We start from the raw sequence: 25,796 nt of genomic DNA, 5'->3' as shown, positions 1-25,796 counted from the left end.
ACACAGTCTTAGGATTTTTTCAAGATTCTAAATAGCAATGTAAGGAGAAGTCTTGAAATTAAACCAATGAGGAAAGAAGGGTTTGAGTCCAAAAGTCCCTGCTCTAAATGAGGGGCTTTTAAATATTTTTAGACGTTTGCCTGCTAGCTACCCTGATTTGTCAACCTGAAACATTTTTTCCACAGCAAGTTCTTTGGAGAGAGCAGAAATGCGGGGGCAATGCCTAAATTTTGTGAAATTGCAGAAAGAAATGATTTATTCATGCTAGATTCTGAGAGCCAACCATGAGGTCACAATGAAAAGGGCTGAGTGACAGGCAGAGAGATGAACTAAAGACCCTCTGCCCTGTTGATGGATTTGGTGAGCAGGGATTTGCTCCCTTCCTCTCTGGGAGGACTGATGTTGGGGGAGGGGAAATCGCAGAGTGGGAAGGAAGTCTAGAGGGATAAGAGGGTGTGATGAGGGACCCTGAGCAGTGGGCTGTAGCAGTTGCCTGTTGTTTGAGCCCATTCTTCAAATATTGGCCTGAGTCAATATTTGAAGAGGCTGCCTCTACCAGGAAGCCTTCCCTGACCTGCCAATTTCTCTCCTCCAAAGACCATATCACAGCCTCTCTGGTTTTCCTAAGCACGCTTTCTTCTCTGAAGTCTTGCTCAAACTGGTGTTTGATATTCAGAGATTCCATCAACAGATATTTAATGAGTACCAACTATGCCCCAGTGTTCCCCGATGGCTGGCTCAGTGGATAAAGAATCTGCCTGCATTCCAGGAGACACAGGAGATTCAGGTTCAATCCCTGGGTCAGGAAGAAAATGGCAACCTGCTCCAGTATTCTTGCCTGAAAAATCCCATGGGCAGAGGAGCCTGAAAGGCTAACAGTCCAAAGGGATCCAAAGAGTTGAATATGACTGAGCAACTAAGCACACACCACTGTGCCCCAGGCTGTGTTCTAAGGGCTAGCGACGCAGTAGTGAGCAAAACAGGCAGAAATCCCTGCTTTCCTGTTGCTTGCATTCACGTGTGTGTGTGTGTGAGAGAGAGAGAGAGAGAGAGAAGCAATAAATGAATTAACTTACAGGTTATAAAGTGAAAGCTGTGGGAAACTTAGAGCAGGATAATGGGATCAAAATTGCAGGAAAGGAAGATGACATTTTTAGTGGGGTGGTCAGAAGAGTCTTTGGGTTGTATTTGATTGGCCAGAAAATTTCTTCTGGTTCTTCCATAATCTATCACAGAAAAATCTGAATATTTGAACAAAGGCTTGAAGGAGGCTCTTTTTCAGTTAGCACCTTGTGTTCATGCTGATGATTCTGGGATAAATGTTTCCCATGATTTTTTTCTAAAGCTTAAAATAGATTTATTCATTTATTCAGCAAACATTTGCTAAAGATCTGTTAAGCATCCTTAAGGTTTCAGCTCAAATGTCAGCTTCTTACAGAGGCATTCCCTGAACACTCGTTTCATTGTCTTCTGTTTTAATTTATATTCTATTTTAAAATGAAAACTAACATTTTATACTTTATTTTTTAAATGAAGTTTTGTTGATGCACAATATGTTACAGGTATACAGTAAAGTGATTCCCAATGTCTGAAGGTTATACTTCATTTATAGTTACTATAAATATTGGCGATATTCCCTGTAGTCTTCAGTGGATTCGTATAACTTATTTTATGCATAGTAGTTTGTCCCTCTTCCTCTTCTACTGTATATTGCCCCTCCCCCGCCCTCTTCCCACTGGTACCCACTAGTTTGTTCTCCAGATCCACGAGTCTCTTTTTTTATTATATTCACGAGTTTGTGGTATCTTTTAGATTCCAGATGTAAGTGGTGGCATATGTTTGTCTTTCTCTGTCTGAGTTACCTCACTTAGTATGACAGTCTCTAGGTCCATGCATGTTGCTGCAAATGGCAGCGATTTCATTCTTTTTTATGGCTGAGTAGTATTCCATTTTATATCTCCTTTATCCAGTCATCTATTGATGATACTTAGGTTGCTTTCATATCAGCAATTGTAAATAATGCTGCTTTGAGCATTGTGGTGCAGGTATCTTTTTGAATTAGTGTTTTTGTTTCTTTGGGGTATACACCTAGAAGTAGAATTGCTGGGTCATGTGGTATAAATGTAATTTTTTTTTAATTGAAAAATAAGTATTTCACTTTTTAAAAAGAAACTTCATTTTTCTATTTCATTTTTAGGATGGCATTTATCATGACATGGGCTTACCTTGTTTGTTTATTTACTTGACTGTTAAGAGAGGAATCTCATCTATTTTGTCTATCAGTGAATTCTCCATGGCTGACACATATTCAGTGCTTAATAAATGTCATAGAATAAATGAAAATGCCAGGGATTGTAGGGACCATGGTGTTATGATAGGTTTTGACCTTTGAGAACTTATGTTTAGAAAATTTAGCAGTTGTGCTCCTTGGTATTTACCTAAAAGTATTAAAAACTTATGCCTATACAAAAACCTGTACATGGATATTTATAGTAGCTTTGTTCTAAAAAATTAGAAGCAACCAAGATGTCCTTCAGTGGGTGGATTGCTAAATAAACTGTGGTCCATCCACATAAGGGGGTATTATGATATTATTCAGTGCTGAAATGAGCTATCAAGTCATGAAAAAACAGGGAAGAACCTTACATGCATATTATTCAGTGAAAGAAGGCAATCTGAAATGGCTACATACTACGTGATTCCAAGTCTGTGACATTCTGGAAAAGGCACAACTATGGAGACAGTGAAAAGATCAGTGTTGACCAGGGTTTGGGGAGGGAGTGATGAATAGGCAGAGGTCAAAAGATGCCTCAGTTCAGCTCAGTTCAGTTCAGTTCAGTTCAGTCGCTCAGTCATGTCCGACTCTCTGCGACCCCATGAATTGCAGGACGCCAGGCCTCCCTGTCCATCACCAACTCCCGGAGTTCACTCAAACTCACGTCCATCAAGTCAGTGATGCCATCCAGCCATCTCAACCTCTGTCGTCCCCTTTTCCTCCTGCCCCCAATCCCTCCCAGCATCAGAGTCTTTTCCAATGAGTCAACTTTTCGCATGAGGTGGCCAAAGTACTGGAGTTTCAGCTTTAGCATCATTCCTTCCAAAGAACACCCAGGGCTGATCTCCTTTAGAATGGACTGGTTGGATCTCCTTGTCAGTCCAAAGGACTCTCAAGAGTCTTCTCTGACACCACAGTTCAAAAGCTGTGCTCAGCTTTCTTCACAGTCCAACTCTCACATCCATACATGACCACAGGAAAAACCATAGCCTTGACTAGACAGACTTTTGTTGGCAAAGTAATGTCTCTGCTTTTGAATATGCCGTCTAGGTTGGTCATAACTTTCCTTCCAAGGAGTAAGCATCTTTTAATTTCATGGCTGCAGTCACCATCTGCAGTGATTTTGGAGCCCCCAAAAATAAAGTCTGACACTGTTTCCACTGTTTCCCCCATCTATTTCCCATGAAGTGATGGGACAAGATGCCATGATCTTCATTTTCTGAATGTTGAGCTTAGACCAGTGAAAATACTCTGTATGAGACTATAATGATGAACACTTTTCATTATACATTTGTTCAAACCTGTAGAATATACAAAACCAGGAGAGGACTGTGATGTAAGCTGTGCACTTTGGGTGATAATGATGCGTCCATGTAGATTCACTGATTGTAACAAATGTACCATCTGATGGGGGATGTTGATAATGGAGGAGGCTGCATGTATAGGGGGAGGAAGTAGATGGGGAAAACTTTTATACCTTTTCCTCAATTTTGCTGTGAACCTAAAATTGCTCTAAAAATTAAAGTCTTTTTTTTTTAAAGATTACATTCTGGTAGTGGAGACAGATACATCTTCTCAAAGCAGAGTATTTAAATATACTTACTGGGCAGGCAGGAACATGTGTCTCAGAACCCAGCTGACTGGTAGCTTTAGAATGCAAATTAACCACGTCTCCCCAATTTACAGGTTGTCCTACTGGGCCTTTTGAGTGTATTCAGAGAATTTAACACATATGTTGGGAACTCCTACCATTTTCCAGGCACCATGCCCGCTGCCACAGTCAGAACAGCAGAGGACAGGTGCACTGTTGCGCAGGTGACATGAACAGTCAAGACAGGAAGTCAGGGTTCAGGCTTGCATTTACATTGAATAACCAGCAGGCTTATTCTGGGACATTTGTTCAGTGTGATCATTGTTCAGTATTTGCCTTGCCTTTTTGGTCATCTTTTAAAATAATGCCTAGAAATAGACTCATAAGAAAAAACAGAAGCCCTGAGACCAGAGACAGCCTTTTGCTCCATCTCTAGAAAAAACTCGTGTGGCACAAGCATCTCAGCCCGGTAGCTCAGAATTGTCTAGAAATCTGTAGGGAGAAAAATAATTTGGGTGAATGGTCCAACGTGCTGGAGAACAGTTCAAGCTTTCAAACACTCTTTCCTTCTTTCCTTCGTTCTTTCTGTTTCTCTCTCTTTCCCTCCCTGTCCCCCCATCACCACCACCACCACCCCCCACCCCCCACCACCTCCTTCTGCAAAGCAACAATCGTTGTCATCTCAAGGGATCTGCTGAGACAGGGCTGGATGTGGTTCCTGGGGACCAGCTGCTGCTCTGGATCCCGTCTCTCTCCCCTGCTCCCAACTCTCCTCCCCTTCCTTCTTGCTGGCATGGCTGAGCTGCAGCCATACTGTGCACTTAAAAGGTGTCTCAGCCTCACCTCAGGGGTCCCATGGTCCCATCGAGCAGGCTTAAACTTACAGTAAAGGACAAGTTTCCAAGGGAAATAGAACTTCTGGGAAGCAAGTCCTTTTGGGAGGAGGCTGTGTGTTCTAGCTAGAGGGGAGAAGCAGCCAAGCAGTGTTCCTGCCTGACCCCTCCAAACACACACACACACACACACACACACACACACACACACACACCCCTCCACCCCAGGGAAAAGAAAAGTATCTAATGAATATCTCACTGATCCCAATTCCCCAAAGGCAGTGGGTAATTATTAAATTGAGAGTGCTCATGGAGCACTTTTCTAAATGGACAGGCTTATCAAGAATAGATCAGGAGCAGGTAAAATTAATAGTTATAAACCCATTTCCATAGAAATGGACTTATTACCAGGCATGCCAGCTGCCTGAAAGTAAAAGACCCTTTTCCTCTGGTTTCAGGGAAATGACTTAAAAATCTGTGCATAAAATGACTGACTGGATTGTTAATCCATTTGTGTTAACCTGGACTTGGGCAGGTTCCTGTAGCTGGTCTGCAGTGGGACAGCACAGTTAAGGGGGGCAGCCCTCCCATACAGACCCTGCCCCCTTTTCCCAAAGACTGGCTACTTTGGCACCCCAAAGCCAGAATATGGATTTAGCAGGATTAAACTGCTGGTAACAGAGAGAGTTATGTCCATTTTCTTCTAGTGCTGGATTTTCATTTTCTTGGCAGTAGTTTTTCTGAGGTTTACTGAATGATGAGACCCAGGAGGCATTAGAAGCAGTTCCTTAGATCTGGTTACAAGCACGGAGGAGCCCAAAGAGAAATCAAAGGTCTGATCTGATAAGGCCAAGAGTCTCTTGCAGGAGGAGACTTGACGGATAAGTGGAGCATCCCGGTGATCAGAGAGGTGACTTTAGGCTGGAGTATGGTGGCTGGGAAAGGGGGGTGACTGAAGCCAAGAACTGAGTGCCCAAGTCCCTTAGATTCTGAAGTCCCTCTGACAGTGCCCTAGTAAAAAGGGGGTCTCCTTTTTAGGAGGTTAGGAGGTTCCCATGTGAGCCCACTCCCATCCTCTCCTGAGACCAGTCCTTTGTCCAACACATATTCCCTTCCCCATGGAAACTTGTGCAATATAGATACTTGTGGGAATAGATACTTGATGATTTGCCCACAACCAGCCAGCTGGGACTACCTTGCAGTGTAACTTTAATACGTTTATGTGTGTGTGTTAGTTGCTCAGTTGTGTTCGACTCTTTGCGACCCCATGGACTGTAGCTTGCCAGGCTCCTCTAACCATAGGATTCTCCAGGCAAGAATACTGGAGTGGGTAGCCATCCCCTTCTCCAGGGGATCTTCCTGACTCAGGGGTTGAACCAGGCTGAGTCACCTTCATTGCAGGCAGGTTCTTTACTGTATGAGCCTCCAGAAAAGCCCTAATACATTTATACTCCAATTTAAATGGCCACTCTATTGGACACAGTGATATCAGAGAGTTTCTTAAAACCTTGGCTACGGAGAAAAAATGCTGGGCATGACTAATTCTAATGTAGTGCTATTTGAGGGAGAATTCCATATCAGACAGGTCAGTGTAACATATATCCACTTTTTTTTTTAATGGTGCTTCAGTTTAATTCTAAGTGTAATTTTGTAAGTAAGTCAGGTTATAGACATTACATTTCCCCCCATTTAAAAAATTTTCCACAATTAAAAAAATTTATTGGGATATAGTTGATTTATTGGGATATAGCTGACTCATTGGAAAAGACCCTGATGAAAAGACCCTGAGGGCTCAAGAGGAGAAGGGGGCAACAGGATGAGATGGTTGAGTGATGGCATCACCGACTCAATGGACATGAGTTTGAGCCAACTCTGGGAGATAGTGAAGGACAGGGAACCCTGGAGTGCTGCAGTCCATAGCGTTGCAGTCAGATTAGTGACTGAACACCACAATTGTTGATTTACAGTGTTGTGTTATTAATAGTTTCAGGTATACAGCAAAGAGAATCTGTTGTACATATATCCACTGTTTTTTAGATTGTTTTCCCATATAGGTCATTACAGAGTATTGAGTGAAGTTCCCTGTGCCGTACAGTAGGTTCTTATTAGTTATCCATTTTGTATATAATAGTGCGTATATGTCAATCCCAATCACCCAATTTAATCCTCCTCTCCTCTCCCTTTTTCCCATGGTAACCGTAAGATTGTTTTCTATTATGTATCTGTGACTCTATATCTGTTTTTGTAAATAAGATCATTTTTACCATTTTTTTTAGATTCCATGTATAACAATTTCATATGATATTTGTCTTTCTTACAAGGAGCTAGATGGAAGATTTAAAGGACAAATTTACGATAGCCGTTTTGTCAATACTGTGGTTTTTCCCCCTAAAGTTGTCAGTGGGAGGGAGCTGTCCGTGGTAGGAGATTCTGCTGGGCAAGAATCTTTGCACCTGAGTGACTGAGGTTTTAGGAGCTATGAATCAGTCACACTTGCTGTTAACATTCCTTGGATCCAGGTACAGCTAGATTCAGGATGATAGACATGGACTTATGGAAGAAAAGTCGCTCAGGAATCCCATGCTGGGTGGCTTTTCACCTCTCTGCTCAGTAACTTCTCCTGTCAGTACAAGAGTCAGCCTATAGCTCACAAGTTCGTGTCAGCGAGGAGAGGCTCTGCTTGTGTAGGAAGGTGCTTGGAATGGCGCTTGTCCTTTCCGCTTGTGTGTGCCCTGTCCGCTTTCTTCCCCCTCCTCCAGATAGATGTACCATGTTGTTACTCCATGAATGATGGCAGGTGGGGATTTCTTACATTACATCCCATCCCATCCCATTTCAGGTGGCCATGAAGAATCCGCCATGGTACCTTAACGTGTGGCTCATAGCTGATGTCACGAACCATGCACGTTGTGGGGTCCTTTCCCATGATTGGTCTCATGATGCCCCCACAAGTCCATGTAGTCACCGATGTTCTTCCCAAATTCTAAAGCCCACAGTTTGAACTATGGGTCCACAGACACACAGGTAAGTAGCAATAGAAGCAGCCAGATCCAGGCTACGCCTCAGGACTGGAGTGACGGTGGCCTTAGGTGAAGGGTTTGGTCACATCCTGTGTGTGGCGCTTGGATCGTGATGTAGCAGACACCGGGCTGGGGAGGACAGGGCTGTCACAGTGTCCAGAGATGCGGTGCGGTCTGAGCTGCTCACTCGGGGAAGGACAGTCTGCTTCCCACAGAGCCCTGAAGACGGATAGTCCGTTCACTCTGAGGTGTGGGTCATCTATGGCAGCCTGTGAATCAGGCTCTATCGGCACTGCCGTGTGACTTGTTGAACTTGGCAATCCTTCGTTTTGACAAAGAGGAACGTGGCAATTCATCTCATGCTTGACATTCTGCTGAATCGCAGTTTTAAACTGCACTTTGCCGTGTCTTTGTTTTCCAGAACAAATGGCTCCTTCTACGAGATCTTGCAAGTGGACTTCGGAGTCGACAATAGCAGTGGCCTGGCTGGTGCCCAGCAGATCACCTGGCAGGTGGAGTACCCTGTGGAGGACGCCCCGAGGGAGCTGGTCGTCTCCGAGATCTTCATCAGCCAGACCTCCTTTGTGGGCATTGTCCCACTTGCAATGGTGAGATGTCAGGCTTCAGAATCAGTGTCGCAAAGATGTTTTCTTTGAGGCCTTTTTTTCTTTTTTGCCTTGCCATGTAATTTCTGGGATCTTAGTTCCCCCACCAAGGATCAAACCCAGCAGTGGCTTCCCAGCAGTGAAAGCCCCAAATCCTAACAACTGAACTGTCAGGGAATTCCCTTAGTATTTTTTTAATATAAAAAATGAGCATTTTGTAATCTGCTGTTTTCCATGCACCAGATGAAGCTGTTTGAACAAGGGAAATGCACTTAAATTACATTTTATGTACCCGCTTTCCATAATGCCTCCTTAAAAACTATTCAAGGTTTGCTGTGTAAATCCCTTTCCTTTGTGGATGTTGTTGAACTGTGTCCCGGAGAACCTGTGTTTTTTGGGTTTTTTTTGTCTCATCCTATATCCATCTCAGGACCAAGTGCTCTTGAGAGAAGGTTGCATTGAAATCCATCAGGCGTGTGTGATGGGAACAGCTGCTCTGAGTCCATGCTGAGTGACCAGTTGACAGTGGCCGGTCAATTGCCCTGAGAGTTCCTGTGTAGCTTAGGGATTGGCAAACTCTAAAATGTACATGGAAAGAAAGAGCCTTGTTGGGAACTGACCAGCTGAACCTGGATAGGGTCCCAGAGTCCATGAAACCAGGTATGCTTCTGTTTCTGGCCTGGGGTGACCAGCTTTCTCCTCTCAGCTTGGCCAAAGCTTGATTCATGACCAGGCTCAGGGGCCACATCTGAGAACAAGGTCATGGACAAGGTTCCAGAACCTTAAGGGACGGTGCTGGTGTGTCCCAGGGAATAAACCCCTGGAGCGCCATATTCCCAATACCCTTGCCCACACTGGATATGTTCAAATGCATTCTGCACTGCTTTGACCTTCCTGTCTAGAACCGAATACAGAGGGTCCACACTCAGTGATTTCAGGACATTCTGGGGGTGCTTCTATCATCCATACTCAAGTTGGGTACCAGGGGTGAGATCCTTGCAGATAAAACCCTCTATCCTACAATTAACTCTGCAACTCCCATATCTGTGTTCTTGACTCTTCTCTTTCCTCCAAAACATGCTTGCCCCCATCTCCCCACATCTGACTCCTTCTCTTTGGTTCAACTGATTGAGGGATACCATCCCCAACCACAGGGACCAAACTGGCTCTCCATCCCCTTGCTCATCACCCTCTGTCCACATCCTCACCCTCATGTATCTTCTTCATGGATATTATCAGTGTTTGAGATTTAGGATTCATCGTCTGTCTTCCTCCCCAGAAGGAGAGATCCTTGACGGCAGGCTTCTGGCCAGTTTTGTCTCCCCAGTACCTAGAACAATGCCTGGGACACTTACTATTTGTCGAATGAAGGACTGAATCCCGCGCTGGAATCTGAGCTACTGGGATCATCTAGTTCTTGAAGGCCAGATAGATGGGGATGATCTGCATCAGCAGTGATCTGCGTTTTGTCTGAGGGCAGTCACCCCGGGAAATGCTAACTGTCTTTCCCTTCCCTTCTGCTTCCCTACCCTGCCTGCCTCCGCTTTCCCTTCCTTTCTCTTCTTTTCTTTATGAAAGCATGAGTTTTTTCTTTTCTCCCCCATCCCCCACTCCCCACCATGTCTTTCACTCTCTTTCACTTCTCTCTGGTTTTCTGTCCAATTACCTAGCTTTGAGCATAGAGATTTCTTTCCAGGGGTGGCTTGGAATTTAGGGCTGCAGCCCACCATTCCACTACAGTTCTTAAAACTAAAAAGCCCAGCTCTACTCATGTAGATTAAGAAAAAAAGTTATCTTTCAAAAAGGTTGGAATCAAAAATGAACACACTTGATGAGTTTCTAGGCAACTGGACACACAGGTTCAGCCTAGGAAAAAGCAAGAGATAATCAGACTCCTTTTTAGCCAAATTGACCTGAAACTTTATGCCAAGGCTTGGGCACAAATACTTATTTATTTCAAACAATATTCATGTGTCTACTCTGTGTTCTGGTGAATGGTGATGAACAGATACACACAGTCTCAGCTCTCCAGGTCCTTGCATTCTAGGAGAGGAGAGTTCAGAGTACAAGAAACAAGTACATTTGACCACTGCAGACAATGATGTATGCTATGGAGAAATTTATGCTGGGTCTTAGAATAAAGAGACAGGGATGGGAGTGGGCAGTGTCAAGTGGTCAAGAAGATGTTTGTCTAATGATCTGATGCTTGCTCTGAGAACTAACTGACAAGAGGAACCAGCTATAGAAGGCTGTGGAGGAAGAGCATTGCAGGCAGAGGGAACAGTGTGCATCTTCAAACGGAAATAAGCTTGCTTAACTTGAGGCACTCAAAGAAGGCCAAGCTGTTGGGATGCAGACAGCTGGGGAAAGGCACGGGAAAGAGATGAGCTTAGAGAGGAAGCCGGGGGCAGCTCTTCCAGGCCTTGGAAGTAGCAGATGACATTTCACAGGTCCCCCAGTGTCTAGTTCCCGGTGTCTGCATTAGCCTGCTCTTGCTGCTATAGCAAATTACCATTGACAGGCTGGCTTTGTGTGCATGCGTGCCAAGTCGTTTCAGTCCTGTGTGACTCTTTGAAACCCCATGGACTGTAACCTACCAGGCTTCTCTGTCCACGGGATTTCCCAGAGAAGAGTACTGGAGCGGGTTGCTGAGCCCTCCTCCAGGGATGTTCCCCACTGAGGGATTAAACCCAGATTTCTTATGTCTCCTGCACTGGCAGTTGGGTTCTTTACTATTAGTGCCACCTGGAAAGCCCAGAGTGGCTTTAAACAACACAAATGTATCTTATAATTCTGGAGGTCAGAAGTCTGAGATGGGTCTGCAGGACAAAATCAAGGTGTCAGCAGAGCTGCATTATTTTGGAAGCTCTAGGAATCTGTTCTTTGCCCTTTCCAGCTTCTGGAGGTGCCCACAGTACTTAGCCCACATCACTTTGACCTCTGCTTCCATCATACATCTCTTTCTCTGACTCAGACCCTGCTGCCTCCCTCTTCTAAGGGCTGATTACATTGGGCCACCTGGACAATGCAGGACATTCTCCCCATCTCAGGATCCTTACCTCAGTGGCATCTTCAAAGCCCCTTCGTCATATAAGGTCACATATTCACAGGTTCTGGGATCAGGACACAGACATATTTGCAGGGAAAGGTATTGACCTGTTAGATGTATTAATTCATTAGCCAGCAACCTTATAAGAAGTGTACTATTATCCCATCTTGTGGATAAGGACACTGAGGAACAGTAATAATAAATAAGTTGCCAAAAGGTGCACACCTAGTTGTGCTGTGGAGCTGGGTTTGTGTGTGTATGTGTATTTGTGGCACAAGTTTCCCTTTGAAAAGACTCCCCAGGCTCCATGCCCATCTTGGACTTGGACCAGGAAGATATCAGTGACAGTCATAATGGGCAGGGACCTTGGGCTCCTTTTCATCAGCGACAACTCAGACTTCCTCATCCCTGTTTCACAAGCGACAGAGTTTCAAATTGATCCGAGTGGATGGCACACTCGGTTACCTGAGGGCCTCTCAGTGTTGAGCAGCGCAGTGGTTAGAACACAGCCTCTGGATCTGGGTTCAGATCCTGCCTCTGACACTTAGCAGGCACACAACCTCGGGAAAATGACTTAAGTGTTCTGTGGTGACTCAGTTTCCCCATCAGGAAACTGGCCCAGGGTTGTGGTGATGTCACAGGTGGGAATTTCTCAGAACAGAGCCTGGCGTCGTGTTAGTCATCACAAATAGAAGTGGTGGCCGTTAGCTCAGAAGAGTGGCACACACAGGGAAGGATAGAAGGGATTTCTGGCCCCATGGTATTTTGAGGTCATTGGATTAGACAGAACACCAGTGTGATATGTAGAGATTAGTTATCATAATGGGAGAGGGTAGAGTGCGGTGGTGGGGGCGGGCATGTCAGGGGAAGCCCAGACTGGTGAACATTCTGACTGCAGCTTGCCCATGGGAAAGCTACATTTCTGAAAGATACGCTTTTCTTTTTTTTTCCTGATTCTTGCTCACCACTCTCCTGCCCCCACTGCCACACACACACACACACACACACACACACACACACACACACACACACAGGACAGAGTCACGTGAAACCATTTTAATATATGATTTGTTGGCACTCTGCTCCCTTAACATCAGGGTTCAGGCTGCTGCTCCAATGACTGCAGTTTACTCCACTTGCCTTGTTGAAACTCCAAGGACTCTGTATGCCCTTATTTTCCTGGGATGACTGTCCTGAAGGCACCAACCACTTGGAGACTTCAATCCCACGAAGCTCCTGCTTTCTCTCATGGAGTGTCTCTTGCCCTCCCTCTGCAGCTATTTTTCTCCTTTGCTCATTTGCTTGCAGGTGGCCTAGGGTTCAGAGGGGACAGCCTTTGTCCTTGGGAGTTTCCAGCCCTCAGCCAGCTCTAAGGAGAGATGGTTCACCCCAGGGAAGGTCCAGCAGGCATCTTTGGGGCTCTTGGGGCCCCAGGGGGACCTGCCAGGGGGTCTTAAATAATTAAGTCATGAGTATAACTCAGAAAGCTTTGAAGGCTTATCAATAAGGTTTTTTCTGGTCCCTTGTCTTGTTTTATTTAAAACTTAAAAGGAAAATCTAAAGAGGACTTGAATACATCCTCCTAAAACCTTACAGGTAAGGCTCAAGTGTTCATTGACTACCCACAATTCCAGCCCTCTTCCCTGAATGAACTGTTTTATCATTTTATTTTTCTCATCCAAGATTTTGTATCTACCTTCATACACAGATACCTGGCTGCAGAAAGCAAATGATTTTTTTTTTCCCCGCATGGCTATGTTGGAAAACAAAGGGCATTGCATTGAGTATCACATTCTTTACAGTCAACAATATGTCTTGGAGGCTTTTTCGTACCCAGATGAATAGAGCTGCCTCATTCATTTAAAAAAAACTACTCTATAATATTCTGCTGTGGGCTTATCCATAGTCTATTTCCCTACTGGTGAATATTTAGGCGGTTTCCATTTCTTTCTTTCTCTCTCTCTGTTTTTTTTTTTTTTGGGTTGGGGGGGAGGGCGAGAGGAAGTTACCACCATGCCTCTTGTAAAAATTCCGTCTGGTTTGGAGGTAGAAAGTGGGTTTTATGTCATGTACCAAATGGCAGTGGCTGTAGTCTGTTTTGCAAGCTACATTAGTTTTCTGAGGCTGCCATGAAGAATTACCACCAACTTGACGGCTTAAAACAACAGGGATGGATTCTCTCATAGTTTTGGAGGCCAGAGCTCCAAACCCAAGTTGTCAGCCGGGCCCGACTACCTCTGATGGCTTGAAGATTCTTGGTTCTTCCTGACCTTCCAGCTTTAGGCGTTCCTTAGCTTGGGGCCACATCACTCCCTTCTCAGCCTCTGTGTGTGTGTCAGCGTCTCTGCATTTCCCCTCCTTATAAGGACCCCAGTCATGGCATTTGAGTCCACCCTCAACCAGTATACCAGGCTTCCTGGGTAGCTTAGCTGGTAAAGAGTCTGCCTGCAATGCAGGAGACCTCGGTTCAATTCCTTGGTGGGAAGATCTGCTGGAGAAGGGATAGGCTACCCACTCTAATATTCTTGGGCTTCCCTGGTGGCTCAGATGGTAAAGAATCCACCTGCAATGTGGGAGGCCTGAGTTCGATCCCTGGGTTGGGAAGATCCCCTGGAGAAGGGAATGGCTACCCACTCCAGTATTCTGGCCTGGAGAATTCCATAGACTGTATAGTCCATGGGGTCACAAAGAGTCGGACACGGCTGAGCAACTTTCACCACTCTCACCTCATCTATCTAATTATATCTGCACAGACCTTCTTTCCAAATAAGGTCACATTCTGAGATTTCAGTGGACATGAATTGGGGGCAGGGGGCACTATTTAGCTAGCCCACTATGGGGCAGGAAGGGGGAGGGGTGCATATATGCCAAGAACTTGTCCACTAAGATCTGGATGGGATTTGGGGCAGCTTCATCCTACACCTTCAACATCTTCAGTGAGATTGGACGTTCTGGATAAAGACTCTAAAAGCTATCAGGTCTTTAGTCATTAACTCAGCTACAAAGTGTTCTCATTCATTAGTGTTGATTAGACTTCATTTCCCAGGACTAGAAAGAGATTCCAGTACCTTTGAAAGGTATTTTTGTGGAAGCCTGACTTCAAAAGTCCATCCAGAAGAGGAGAGTCCTCCTTCTTCCACCAACACAAGTCTGTAAGTATAATTACTTGTTGGAGATTGCATAAAACACCTTGCTGTGGGAATCCAGAATAAACCTGACTCAGCTCTGTCTTCGAGCCTTTCTGATAGACAAGAAAGAACAGGATGGTCGGCAAACAGCCATTCCCTTGGTTATATACACACAGTTTCACCTGACTGATCCAACATGTTCACGCTGAATGGAGTAATTTTAAATTGTCCAGCTGAAGATATGTCCAGTGGATATACTTTACAAATGACCAGAAATAACCATCTTGGTTGGATAAGACTGAAGCCACTCACTTTCTAAGTGCCGCCATATGCATCTATCTAAAGTGTGGGATGCAGGTCAACTCCCCACAGCCAAGCATGTGATGCCAATGAGCCTATTCAGAGACCCTATCTCCGAAATGGCCCCATAGCTGGATGGAGATGCTCTATCATTTCCTAACAGACTTAAAAAATAACAATATAAAAAGATTTGTTCTTGAAGAATGAAATGGAGTCAGCAAACTGGAAAAGGAGAAGGAAGAAACCCATTAAGATATTTGGTTCCTTTGACCTGTGTCTTTTTTGGTGAAACTTTGCTGACATACAATACCTGAAGATGAACAGGAAAAACAGACCCAAGAAGCAAGTCCAGGAAAGAAACTGGTGACTGTCAGTTGAAGAACAAAGTGATAGAAGTCTGGGTGTTTCTGTTGCAGAAATGTGACATGACAGATTTCTAAGGCTGTGTCAATACCATGAATATTTATGACCTATCTCACCAAAAACGTCTGTCGGCCAGCGCATTCATCAAAGATTCCTGCTTGGGAATTGTTCTGTTTTGTTGGGTAACGAGCCCTGAATGACAAAATTGAGAGCGATTAAGTGAAGGGTTTGTGCTTCTGTTTTACATGCCCTTAGAGATGGTAAACTCACCAAAAGGCTGTATTCTGAAGAAGTAAATTTCTTTTGGAAAAAACTTCTTTTCCTGTTGGTAGATTAACTGGATTATTTATCAAAATGTGGGGTTGGGGATATGCAAGCATTTGTGGGTACTGACTTCCAGGGGCCACCTCTGAGGCTCCTGTTTGGAAATGGCAAACCAGAATCCTTGCAAACCAAAAGACTTTGCCTGCCTCTGTCCTGGTCAGTGAAGGGACAACCCCTTCTCTGCAGCTGGGGAAATGTGGAGGCGTGAATACTTTGGCCACCTGATGTGAAGAGCTGACTCATTTGAAAAGACCCTGATGCTGGGAAAGATTGAAGGGAGAAGGGAATGACAGAGGATGAGACGGTTGGATGGCATCACCGACTCAAAGGACATGAGTTGGGTAAACTCCGGGAGCTGGCGATGGACAGGGAGGCCTGGCGTGCTGCAGTCCATGGGGTCGCAAAGAGTCGGACACGACTTAGCGACTGTACTGAACTGTGTGCTTGAGAGACGTCAGTGCCACTACTAAAATCTAACCTGCCATTTACTTAAGCTTTGTGACCTGAGCCTACCTTTGGCACCTGAGTCATTCTATCTGTAAAAGGGGTACTAAAATTCTCACTACGGCAACCTCAACAGGTTACTTTGAGGATTCAATAAAGCAACATTATATTCACAGTTTTTATTACAAAGTAAGAATATGATAGATGTCATCAGCTTCTTTTCATTAGAATTCCATCGTGCTTAAACAGGAGACAGTTAAGAATAGTGATGAAATTAAACTATTTCCTAACAGGGTGGCACTCACCACTGCCCCATGGGCATAGATGCAGCCTCTAGATAATTGTTGTAGCCTCTCCCCTCCCCGCAGGGCATACCAGCTGTGCATAAAGTCTTCTTGAGAGAAAGGGCAAGGTAAAGGTGCCGTTTTGCATAGCTTACTGCAGGGTCCAGCACACCTTTTCCTAAATCGCTTTAATTTTGCACACTGCCAAGATGGCGTTTTTGATTGACTTGAATTTTTTTCCGAGGAGAGGGGATCACGGGCGGCAGTCCCCGGGGTGCCCGCTAGATGGAGCTCACAGACCGACCGGCTCGTGACCACGCAAGCCCTGCGCTCCCCTCCCCCAGGCTCCCTGAACCCCTGACCCGCCGGCCCAGTGTTCAGCCCTGACAGCCGACGGCTTCATCCGGCCCGTTTGTTCACCTCGGAGTCCCGGTTGGCTTCAGCTGTGAGAAATGTAGGTCCCTCTTTTGGCCCTACCCAGCGCTCAGCACAGCACCCGAGACGCACCTGGTGCGCACCTGCTCCACAGCATCTGGCCTCTTGGAAAGGTGCTGCCTCCCCGCCAGCGCCACTATCGGCCCTGCGGCTGAATGAAGCCTGCGTGTGACTTCTTTTTCTGAAAAGTTTTATCATTTTACTTTTAAATGATTTGTATTCAATAAGCGTTAAAACAGAAAAAAGGGCAAATCCCAGCGCCCCCTGTATGACATCAGTGATATTCGAGAATCATCATTCCCGATGGGTCACATCCACGAATCCTTTGGCTGGTGGATAAATAGTGGTTGGACCCCATATTTTATAACAACAAAATCCTACTCTAGGCTGTATTTTATTTGTGAAAGTGTTAAATCCTTTTTATCTATACATAGAAGAAGACAAAGAAGTAGACTCCTTGTATTTCATAAACAAGAAAAAAAAAACATTAGCTGACAAGAAACTTTGATTTTTAAAATATCTCGGTAATTTAAGAAAGAAAAGTTTTTAGAAGAACACATACCAAGGCTTGGAACTATTATTATCATTATTATTAGTATTACTAAAAATGCTACTTGTCGTCTCCACCGTCATCACCACACCACCTCTATTTCTTTCACAACACAGTTTTAGCCAGTGATGCCAACTCCTTAATTGGAAAGTAGAAGGAATAACTCTCTGAGATTTCTTGCCATTTCCCCATCTGGATATTATTGCTTTTGTAAGTTTTACATTGTTGATGCCTGTAATGTTGATAACCTTTGTGGAGCCTTGTTCCTATGTGTCTCCTTTGTTAATTCTGATGCTGGGAAGCCAGTCTTGCTTGCTTCATCTTTTACCCCAGCCATCTGCTTCTTTCCGTCCCCAGAGATAATGCGGTTCTGTTACCTGCTGATGGCCTTTTTCTGTTGTTGCTGTGGACTGCAATGTTTTTATTCCTTTATTCCCATTTTAATGTGATCTAGAGGATAGATGAGGTTAGTCTGATGGTTCATCCACCATAATCCCAACATTCTTTAGAAACTGTAGAACGTGGTTCGATTTAAGGAGTAGGTTGTCAGTCATTCCTTCACACACCTGCAAGAGTCCTGTGTGCCAGGCACTGGGACGGAACTGGGACGGATAAGGGAGACAGTTCTTGGCACTGGTGATGTCAGCAAAGGCTTTCTGACCAAGAACAGAAACGTGTGTGTTTGTGTGAAATTGCTTTAACAAAAGACAAAATATTCTATCCTGCAATGAAAGACCAAGTTAAAACCCTGACATCCTTGGGTGGAGTAATTGTGCTTTTATTGATTTAGACTCAGCAGGAGAAGCTGCTGGTTCTTTTCTGAGAAAAGGAGCGTGGCATTGAGAGAAGACCAGGGGATGGGACGCTGTGGACCTCGGGCCACCCACCCCTATGACCCCCCCTCCCATTTTTCCAGAATGAGTGTTGACTCTGGGAGATGCCCACCCTTGGCTGGTGAAGGTTATGAGGTCCTGCTCTCTCTGCAGGAGGGGAGCTCGCTGATGGAGTCAGCCTCAGGGACTGTCCTATCCAGAGAAATCGGACTGGATGGAAGGTGGTCTAGTTTAGAGAGGGCTGCGCTCCACCTGGGACTCACATCCATCTCTGAACTCCCTGTGGTCCCCTAGGGCTGCCCAGAGATCCCATCGTAGAGACAGCTGTGCGGGGAGTTGGGGATATCCACACAGGATGAGCTGCCCTGCTTCTGCCTCCATGTGGCATGCTGGCCCCCGACCTTCTGTTCCTCTGGCCCTGGAGGAGAAAAGAAACAGGAACTCGAGGTGGGGCTGATGCTGCCACGTCTTCCTTGGGGTGGTGACGGGTTGCCACCTGGGTGGTTACATGTCAGCGCCAAAGAGAAGTTGCTGGTAATGAAAAGGCATCGTCCCCAGGGAGAAGGCCTTCATTCTGCATCTCCCAGGTGAATGGGGACAGGGAAAGAGCAAGAGTCACAGACAGGAACTCGCCCAGCCCCCAGCCCCAAGCTCCACGGGTTCTTTGGGATCATCAGCCTCCTGAGAACGGGCGCACGGTCACACATTTTTAAAACTCCATGGTATCTGCAACAGTGCTGCCGATGCCACAGGTCAGGGAGCTTGACATCAGTTCCTGAAGGACTGTGTTCACACATGAATGGATGGGCAGTGGGTGTGAGAGCAAAGAGAGATGGGGACAGGAGAACGGGGCTCATTCCCCCCATCTCCCTCACCCTAATCCCCAAAGTGCAGTGTGATTGGGCTTGAACCAGCTGGATCATGATCTTTACATCTAAAGGAAAGACTCTGACATCAGTAGACTAGGCGTTAGTGATAAAACCCAGAGAGGAAAAATTGAAACAAGGCAAACGGAAATAAAGAACAGGATCTCAGAAAGAAGCTTGCGCTCTCATGTACATTGTGGCACTATTCACAGTATCCAAGATTGGAAACAAATGTCTCTTGACAGATGAATGGATAAAGTAGTGTACACGTGCAATGGAATATTTTTTAATAGCCTGAAAAAAGAAGGACATTTTGTCATATGCAATGACAAGGATGAATCAGGAGGATATGATGTGAAGTGAAATAAGCTGTTCACAGAAAGACAAATAATGCATGATCCTGCTTAGATGAGAAATCTATCATAGCCAACCTCTTAGACACAAGGAATAGAATGGTAGTTGCCAGGGGCTGGAGGGAGGAGGAAATGGGATAGTGCTACTTAGGGGGCTTCTGAGGTGGTTCAGTGGCTCCACCTGCCAATGCAGGAGACTCAGGAGAGTTTGATCTCTGGGTTGGGAAGATCCCCTGGAGTAGGAAATGGCAACCCACTGGAAAATTCCATGGACAGAAGAGCCTACATGGGTCAAAAGGAGTTGGACAGAACTGAGCATGCATGCATACAGGCAGGCAGTTTTAGTTACGCAAGATGAACAAGTTCTGAAGATCTGCGGTGCAGTTATTGCAGAGGTGTAGGCTGGAGAATCCCAGGGACAGTGGAGCCTGGTGGGCTGCCATCTGTGGGGTCGCACAGAATCGGACACAACTGAAGCGACTTAGCAGCAGCAGCAGCAGCAGCAGGCTGGATGGAATGGGGCATACACCAGGAACAGTGCTGAGACATTATCAAGGAGCGGAATTGCAAGTGTCCTTTTTGTTGGGGAGCCCTCAAGCTAATTCCTTCTGTTGCCCTGCGAGAAAACAGTTTGAGGACTCTGGAATTCCTCACGAGTTAGGAATAAAGTATGGACAAGCAGCTACATTTGTCATCACCCAACATCCCCTTTAAAGTTGCCTCTACATAATGGGAAATGGTTAGTCCCAGGGAAGTTTCTCAGAAGAGATGATTGGGTATTAGCTATATTTGAAAACATCATTGCCTTAAGACTTTGTCCGCTGCTGTGATGTATTGTTTATCATTGTGGAGATTAATTATGCTTGTTGTGACAATAAGCAATGTGTTGAAACAGCTGCCAGGTGTTTTCTGGGTTAATCTCCGGAATTAATGAGGGCTATTGATTCTCAGCGAATCTGCCTCCTGGCTCTGTGGACCCCCCTACACTCAGGTTTCAGCCTGCCTTTCAGGTCCTGCTGCTGTGCGAGTCAAACAGTTCTTGGAGAGCTTTCTTGTACGTGGCACAGGCATCATAGATAGGAGCTAACTGTGCTTGTTCCTGCACATTGAGGTGAGAAGGTGGGAAACAGGTCAGCAACAGCCCTCCTCGACAATGGGTTTCCACCCTGTGCTCAATGGGAACACAGCCCAGAGCTTTCTATAATCCCTCAGGAACACTTGGTCACTCTGTGTTGATCTAAAGATCCCAGAGATGATGGAAGGTCTTCAGCACTGGCCTGGGAGACACATTTTACTTTTTAGTTCATTCCTATTTTGCTGTGTGATGTTAGGCACATTCCTTAACATCTCTGTCTTCATCTCCTTTCTTAAAAATTCAGATTCTGCTGAAATGAACTAGTGTAACCATTTAGGAAGCCTTTTCCGATAGATCAGTTTCACTCATCATAGATCCTTTTAACAATTTTTATTGGAGTGTAGTTGCTTTGCAATGTTGTGTCAGTTTCTGCTGTACAGCAAAGTGCATCAGCTATACATATACACATATCCCCTCTTCTTTGGATTTTCTTCCCATTTAGGTCACCACAGGGCATTGAGTAGCGTTCTCTGGGTTCTCATTAGTTATCTGTTTTAGACAGTGTATGTATGTTAATCCCAATCTTCTAATTTCCCCTTCCTCCTTTAGCACGTTGGTATCCACACATTTGTTCTCTACACCTGTGTCTCTATTTCTGCTTTGCAAATAGATTCATCTGGACCATTTTTCTAGACTGCACATATATGTCTTACTGTGTGATATTTGTTTTTATTTTTCTGACTTACTTCACTCTACATAACAGTATCTAGGTCTATCCACATCTCTGCAAATGGCATGATTTTGTTCCTTTTAATGGTTGAATGGTATTCTGTTGTATATATGTACCACATCTTTTTTATCCATTAATCTATTGATGGACATTTAGGTTGCCTCCATATCCTGGCTATTGTAAGTAGTGCTACAATGCACACTGGGGTGCACATATCTTTTGGAATTAGTTTTCTCTGAGTATATGCCCAGAAGTGCATAGATTTAGAACACCCAGAATAGGGAACGTTAACATCAGAAATAGTATCATATTGTTTTATTAAGAGATGAAGGGAAATTCAGAGTACAAAGGCTCCTAAACCTTCAAGAACATTTAGCAAGCCCTATGCCAGATGGTGACTGCAGCCATGAAATTAAAAGACACTTACTCCTTGGAAGAAAAGTTATGACCAACCTAGATAGCATATTCAAAAGCAGAGACATTACTTTGCTGACTAAGGTCCGTCTAGTCAAGGCTATGGTTTTTCCTGTGGTCATGTATGGATGTGAGAGTTGGACTGTGAAGAAGGCTGAGCGCCGAAGAATTGATGCTTTTGAAGTGTGGTGTTGGAGAAGACTCTTGAGAGTCCCTTGGACTGCAAGGAGAGCCAACCAGTCCATTCTAAAGGAGATCAACCCTGGGATTTCTTTGGAAGGAACAATGCTAAAGCTGAAACTCCGGTACTTTGGCCACCTCATGCGAAAAGCTGACTCATTGGAAAAGACTCTGATGCTGGGAGGGATTGGGGGCAGGAGGAGAAGGGGATGACCGAGGATGAGATGGCTGGATGGCATCACTGACTCGATGGACGTGAGTCTGAGTGAACTTCAGGAGTTGGTGATGGACAGGGAGGCCTGGCGTGCTGCGATTCATGGGGTTGCAAAGAGTTGGACACGACTGAGCAACTGAACTGAACTGATGCCAGTTTTCATTTTATTGCCCATCAGCTCCTACTCTGACCTTCTCTGCCTGCTTTGGCCTCTTGGAGCTGAACTGTGCAAACATTTTTGCTTTTGTCAGATGGTGTAATATTGGGCTTTTCCAGAAGTGGCCACTGGAGAGACAGGGCAAGATGTACCAGGGGACAGGGCTTTCTAACTACAATATGGTCTTGTTTCCATCCCCTGTGGTACAGCTCCCAGCACCATGCAAAGACCCTGTGATGCTCACTGTCCCGGGAGCTTCACTGACTCACAGGTGGGTGATTTCCTGCTCACCTACTGGGGACCACCTTACCCATGGCACTCAGTACAATCTCCACCAGCCAGTGGGCTGCAGCCACACCCTCTGCAGTGTCTGAATCTCAGCCTCGGAGACTTGGGGAGGGGGTGCTCTTCATGTTTTATCCTTTCTTGGACACCCTCCCTGAGATCTAGAGCTGGTCTCTAGGGCTGACATCTGCCTTCTTATGTTCTCTAGAGTTCTTTTTTTAGTTACCCACCTTTCATTAGTTAGAGATCCCCAGCTGGGAGGGAAATTTGAAGGAGAATAGATGAAAGTGTTTGAATGGCTGAGTCCCCTTGCTGTCTGCTTGAAACCATCACAACATTGTTAACAGGCTATATGCAGGCGTGCTAAGTCGCTTCAGTCGTGTTTGACTCTTTCCAACCCCACTGACTGTAGCCAGCCCAGGGTCTTCTTTTCCCTGGGGATTCTCCAGGCAAGAATACTGGGGTAAGTTGCCATGCCCTCCTCCAGGGGATCTTCCCGACCAGAGATCAAACCTACATCTCTTATGTCTCCTGCAATGGAAGAGAGTTCTTTACCACTAGCACCATTGGGAAGCACCCTAACAGGCTGTCAGTTCAGTTCAGTTCAGTTGCTCAGTTGTGCCGACTCTTTGCGACCCCATGAATCGCAGCACGCCAGGCCTCCCTGTCCATCACCATCTCCCGGAGTTCACTCAAACTCACGTCCATCAAGTCGGTGATGCCAGCCAGCCATCTCATCCTCTGTCATCCCCTTCTCCTCCTGCCCCCAATCCCTCCCAGCATCAGGCTCTTTTCCAATGAGTCAACTCTTCGCATGAAATGGCCAAAGTACTGGAGCTTCAGCTTTAGCATCATTCCTTCCAAAGGAATCCCAGGGTTGATCTCCTTTAGAATGGACTGGTTGGATCTCCTTGCAGTCCAAGGGACTCTCAAGAGTCTTCTCCAACACCACACTTCAAAAGCATCAATTCTTCGGCACTCAGCTTTCCTCACAGTCTAACCCTCACATCCATACATGACCACAGGAAAAACCATAGCCTTGACTAGACGGACTTTTGTTGGTAAAATAATGTCTCTGCTTTTGAATATGCTATCTAGGTTGGTCATAACGTTTCTTCCAAGGAGTAAGCGTCTTAATTTCATGGCTGCAGTCACCATCTGCAGTGATTTTGGAGCCCAAAAAAATAGTCTGACACTGTTTCCACTGTTTCCCCATCTATTTCCCATGAAGTAATGGGACCAGACGCCATGATCCTCATTTTCTGAATGTTGAGCTTTAAGCCAACTTTTTCACTCTCCCCTTTCACTTTCATCAAGAGGCTTTTTAGTTCCTCTTCACTTTCTGCCATAAGTGTGGTGTCATCTGCACATCCGAGGTTATTGATAATTCTCCCGGCAATCTTGATCCCAGCTTGTGCTTCTTCCAGCCCAGAATTTCTCATGATGTACTCTGCATATAAGTTAAATAAGCAGGGTGACAATATACAGCCTTGACATACTCCTTTTCCTCTTTGGAACCAGTCTGTTCCATGTCCAGTTCTAACTGTTGCTTCCTGACCTGCATATAGGTTTCTCAAGACTCAAATATAAAATAAAAAGTTAAAAAAAAGAGACATTTCCATCTTAAATTTTTCCTGATCAAATGACTGATGTGGTTTCTGTCTCCTGACTGGACTCTGACTAATGTATTACCATATGTGGTTAAGTGTTAACATCAGGGTTTCTCAGGGGGCTCAATGGGGAAGAATCCACCTGCCACTGCAGGAAACATGGGTTCAGTCCCCAGGTTGGAAAGATCCCCTGGAAGAGGACACGACAACCCACTCCACTATTCTTGCCTGGGAATTCCCTTGGCAGAGGAGCCTGTCGGGCTACAGTCTATGGAGTCGTAAAGAGTTGGATATGACCAAACAGCAACAACAACATTAATATCAAGAGACATTGATTTTTATTTCCCATAAGTGAAGTGAAGTTGCTTAGTCGTGTCTGACTCTTTGCGACCCCGTGGACTGTAGCCTACCAGGCTCCTCTGTCCATGAGATTCTCCAGTCAAGAATACTGGAGTTGGTTGCCATTTCCTTCTCCAGAGGATCTTCCCGACCCAGGGATCGAACCCGGGTCTCCTGCATTGCAGTCAGAAGCTTTAACCTCTGAGCCACCAGGAAAGCCCTTATTTCCCATAACCAATTCTTATTTGATTGTTCATGTTTAAATATGTTCCCCCAGGATCCTTTTAGGCTACCTTTTCAGTGAATGAAAGCATGATTATCTTTAAGCTTTACTAGAGTATAACATATACCAAAAACTAATCACACCATTTCTTTTTCATATACTTGATGATTTAGACTGAAGATTCTTACTCTTTTAGTTTTGAAATCACGTGGGGAGCTAGTTTTTTAAGTTATTTATTTGTATGTGTGTTCTCAGTAGCTTCAGCCATGTTCAACTCTTTGCAATCCCTATGAACTGTAGCCCACCAGGCTCCTCTGTCCATGGGATTCTCCAGGCAAGCATACTGGAGTGGGTAGCCATGCCCTTCTCCAGGGGATATTCCCGACCCAGGGATTGAACCCATGTCTCTTATGTCACTTGTATTGACAGGTGGATTCTTTACCACTAGCACCACCTGGAAAACCCCCCAAATTTTTTGTAAAAGTTTTTTTTTTTTGGCTGCGGTGCGTCTTTGTTGCTGCCTGAGGGCTTCTTTTATTGCAGAGCACAGGCTGTAGGGGACACGGGCTCACTAGTTGTAACGCACCAGCTTAGTTGCCGTGTGGTACGTGAAATCTTTCTGGACCAGCGATCGAACCTGTGCCCCTGCATTAGCACGTGGATTAACCACTGGACCACCAGGGAAGCCCAGGGAAGCCCAGGGCTTTAAAATGTGGATTCTTAGGCCTCACACCTAGAGGCTGAGTTACTCTGATTTGTCATTATATGGCCTTTCTGTGTACATTTTCCACCCTTAATCCTTAAAACCATCCTGTTAAATGCCTTGAACTCATTTTACTGCTTTGTGGCTCTGAGATGTATCTTGTAAGCAGATGAAGGGTTGGGTTGGGGTCAGAAACCAAGCCCCAGGTTTTTTTAATCCAAGAGCGCATTTCCTTTCCATTAAACTGCTTTTCTAGCGCAGAATGAAACCTCTTTTCTGTGTCTTTCGTATAAGTGATGAAGGAATTGAGTCAGGCAAATAATTTCACTTTTCACAATATTTTTTCTCATCGAAGAGAATTCATGAAACAGAGACACTTACAAAGAAGAAAATAAAATCATCTTTTTTTCCCCATTGCCTAGAGGCGTGTTGTGACGCATCTAATTCTAGTTTATTTCTGTGCATCTGTGTAGCCTTTAACAAGAGGTGATCGTATTTCACTTTTTACCCTTTCCGTTATTTTTTAAATTTTATAGTTGGACCGGTTTGCTGCTGTTGTGTAATAAAGTTCCCTAGAACTTAGTGGCTTAACACCACAGTCATTTAGGGTCAC

General features: G+C 45.1%; 1 protein-coding gene across 1 annotated transcript in view; it reads left to right on the top strand.

Moving 5' to 3' along the window:
• The window catches only part of TMEM132B (transmembrane protein 132B), a 233,384-nt gene that overhangs the window by 148,121 nt on the left and 59,467 nt on the right, over positions 1–25,796 (top strand). The window contains exon 3 of the mRNA XM_052654934.1: positions 8,141–8,327. Coding sequence (XP_052510894.1) covers positions 8,141–8,327 — 187 coding nt within the window. The remainder of the gene's footprint in view (positions 1–8,140; positions 8,328–25,796) is intronic.

Source organism: Budorcas taxicolor, chromosome 17 (assembly GCF_023091745.1).
Source record: "Budorcas taxicolor isolate Tak-1 chromosome 17, Takin1.1, whole genome shotgun sequence".
Taxonomy (NCBI): domain Eukaryota; kingdom Metazoa; phylum Chordata; class Mammalia; order Artiodactyla; family Bovidae; genus Budorcas; species Budorcas taxicolor.
Note: the sequence above shows the minus strand (reverse complement) of the source record. Positions and strands in the feature narration are given on the sequence as shown.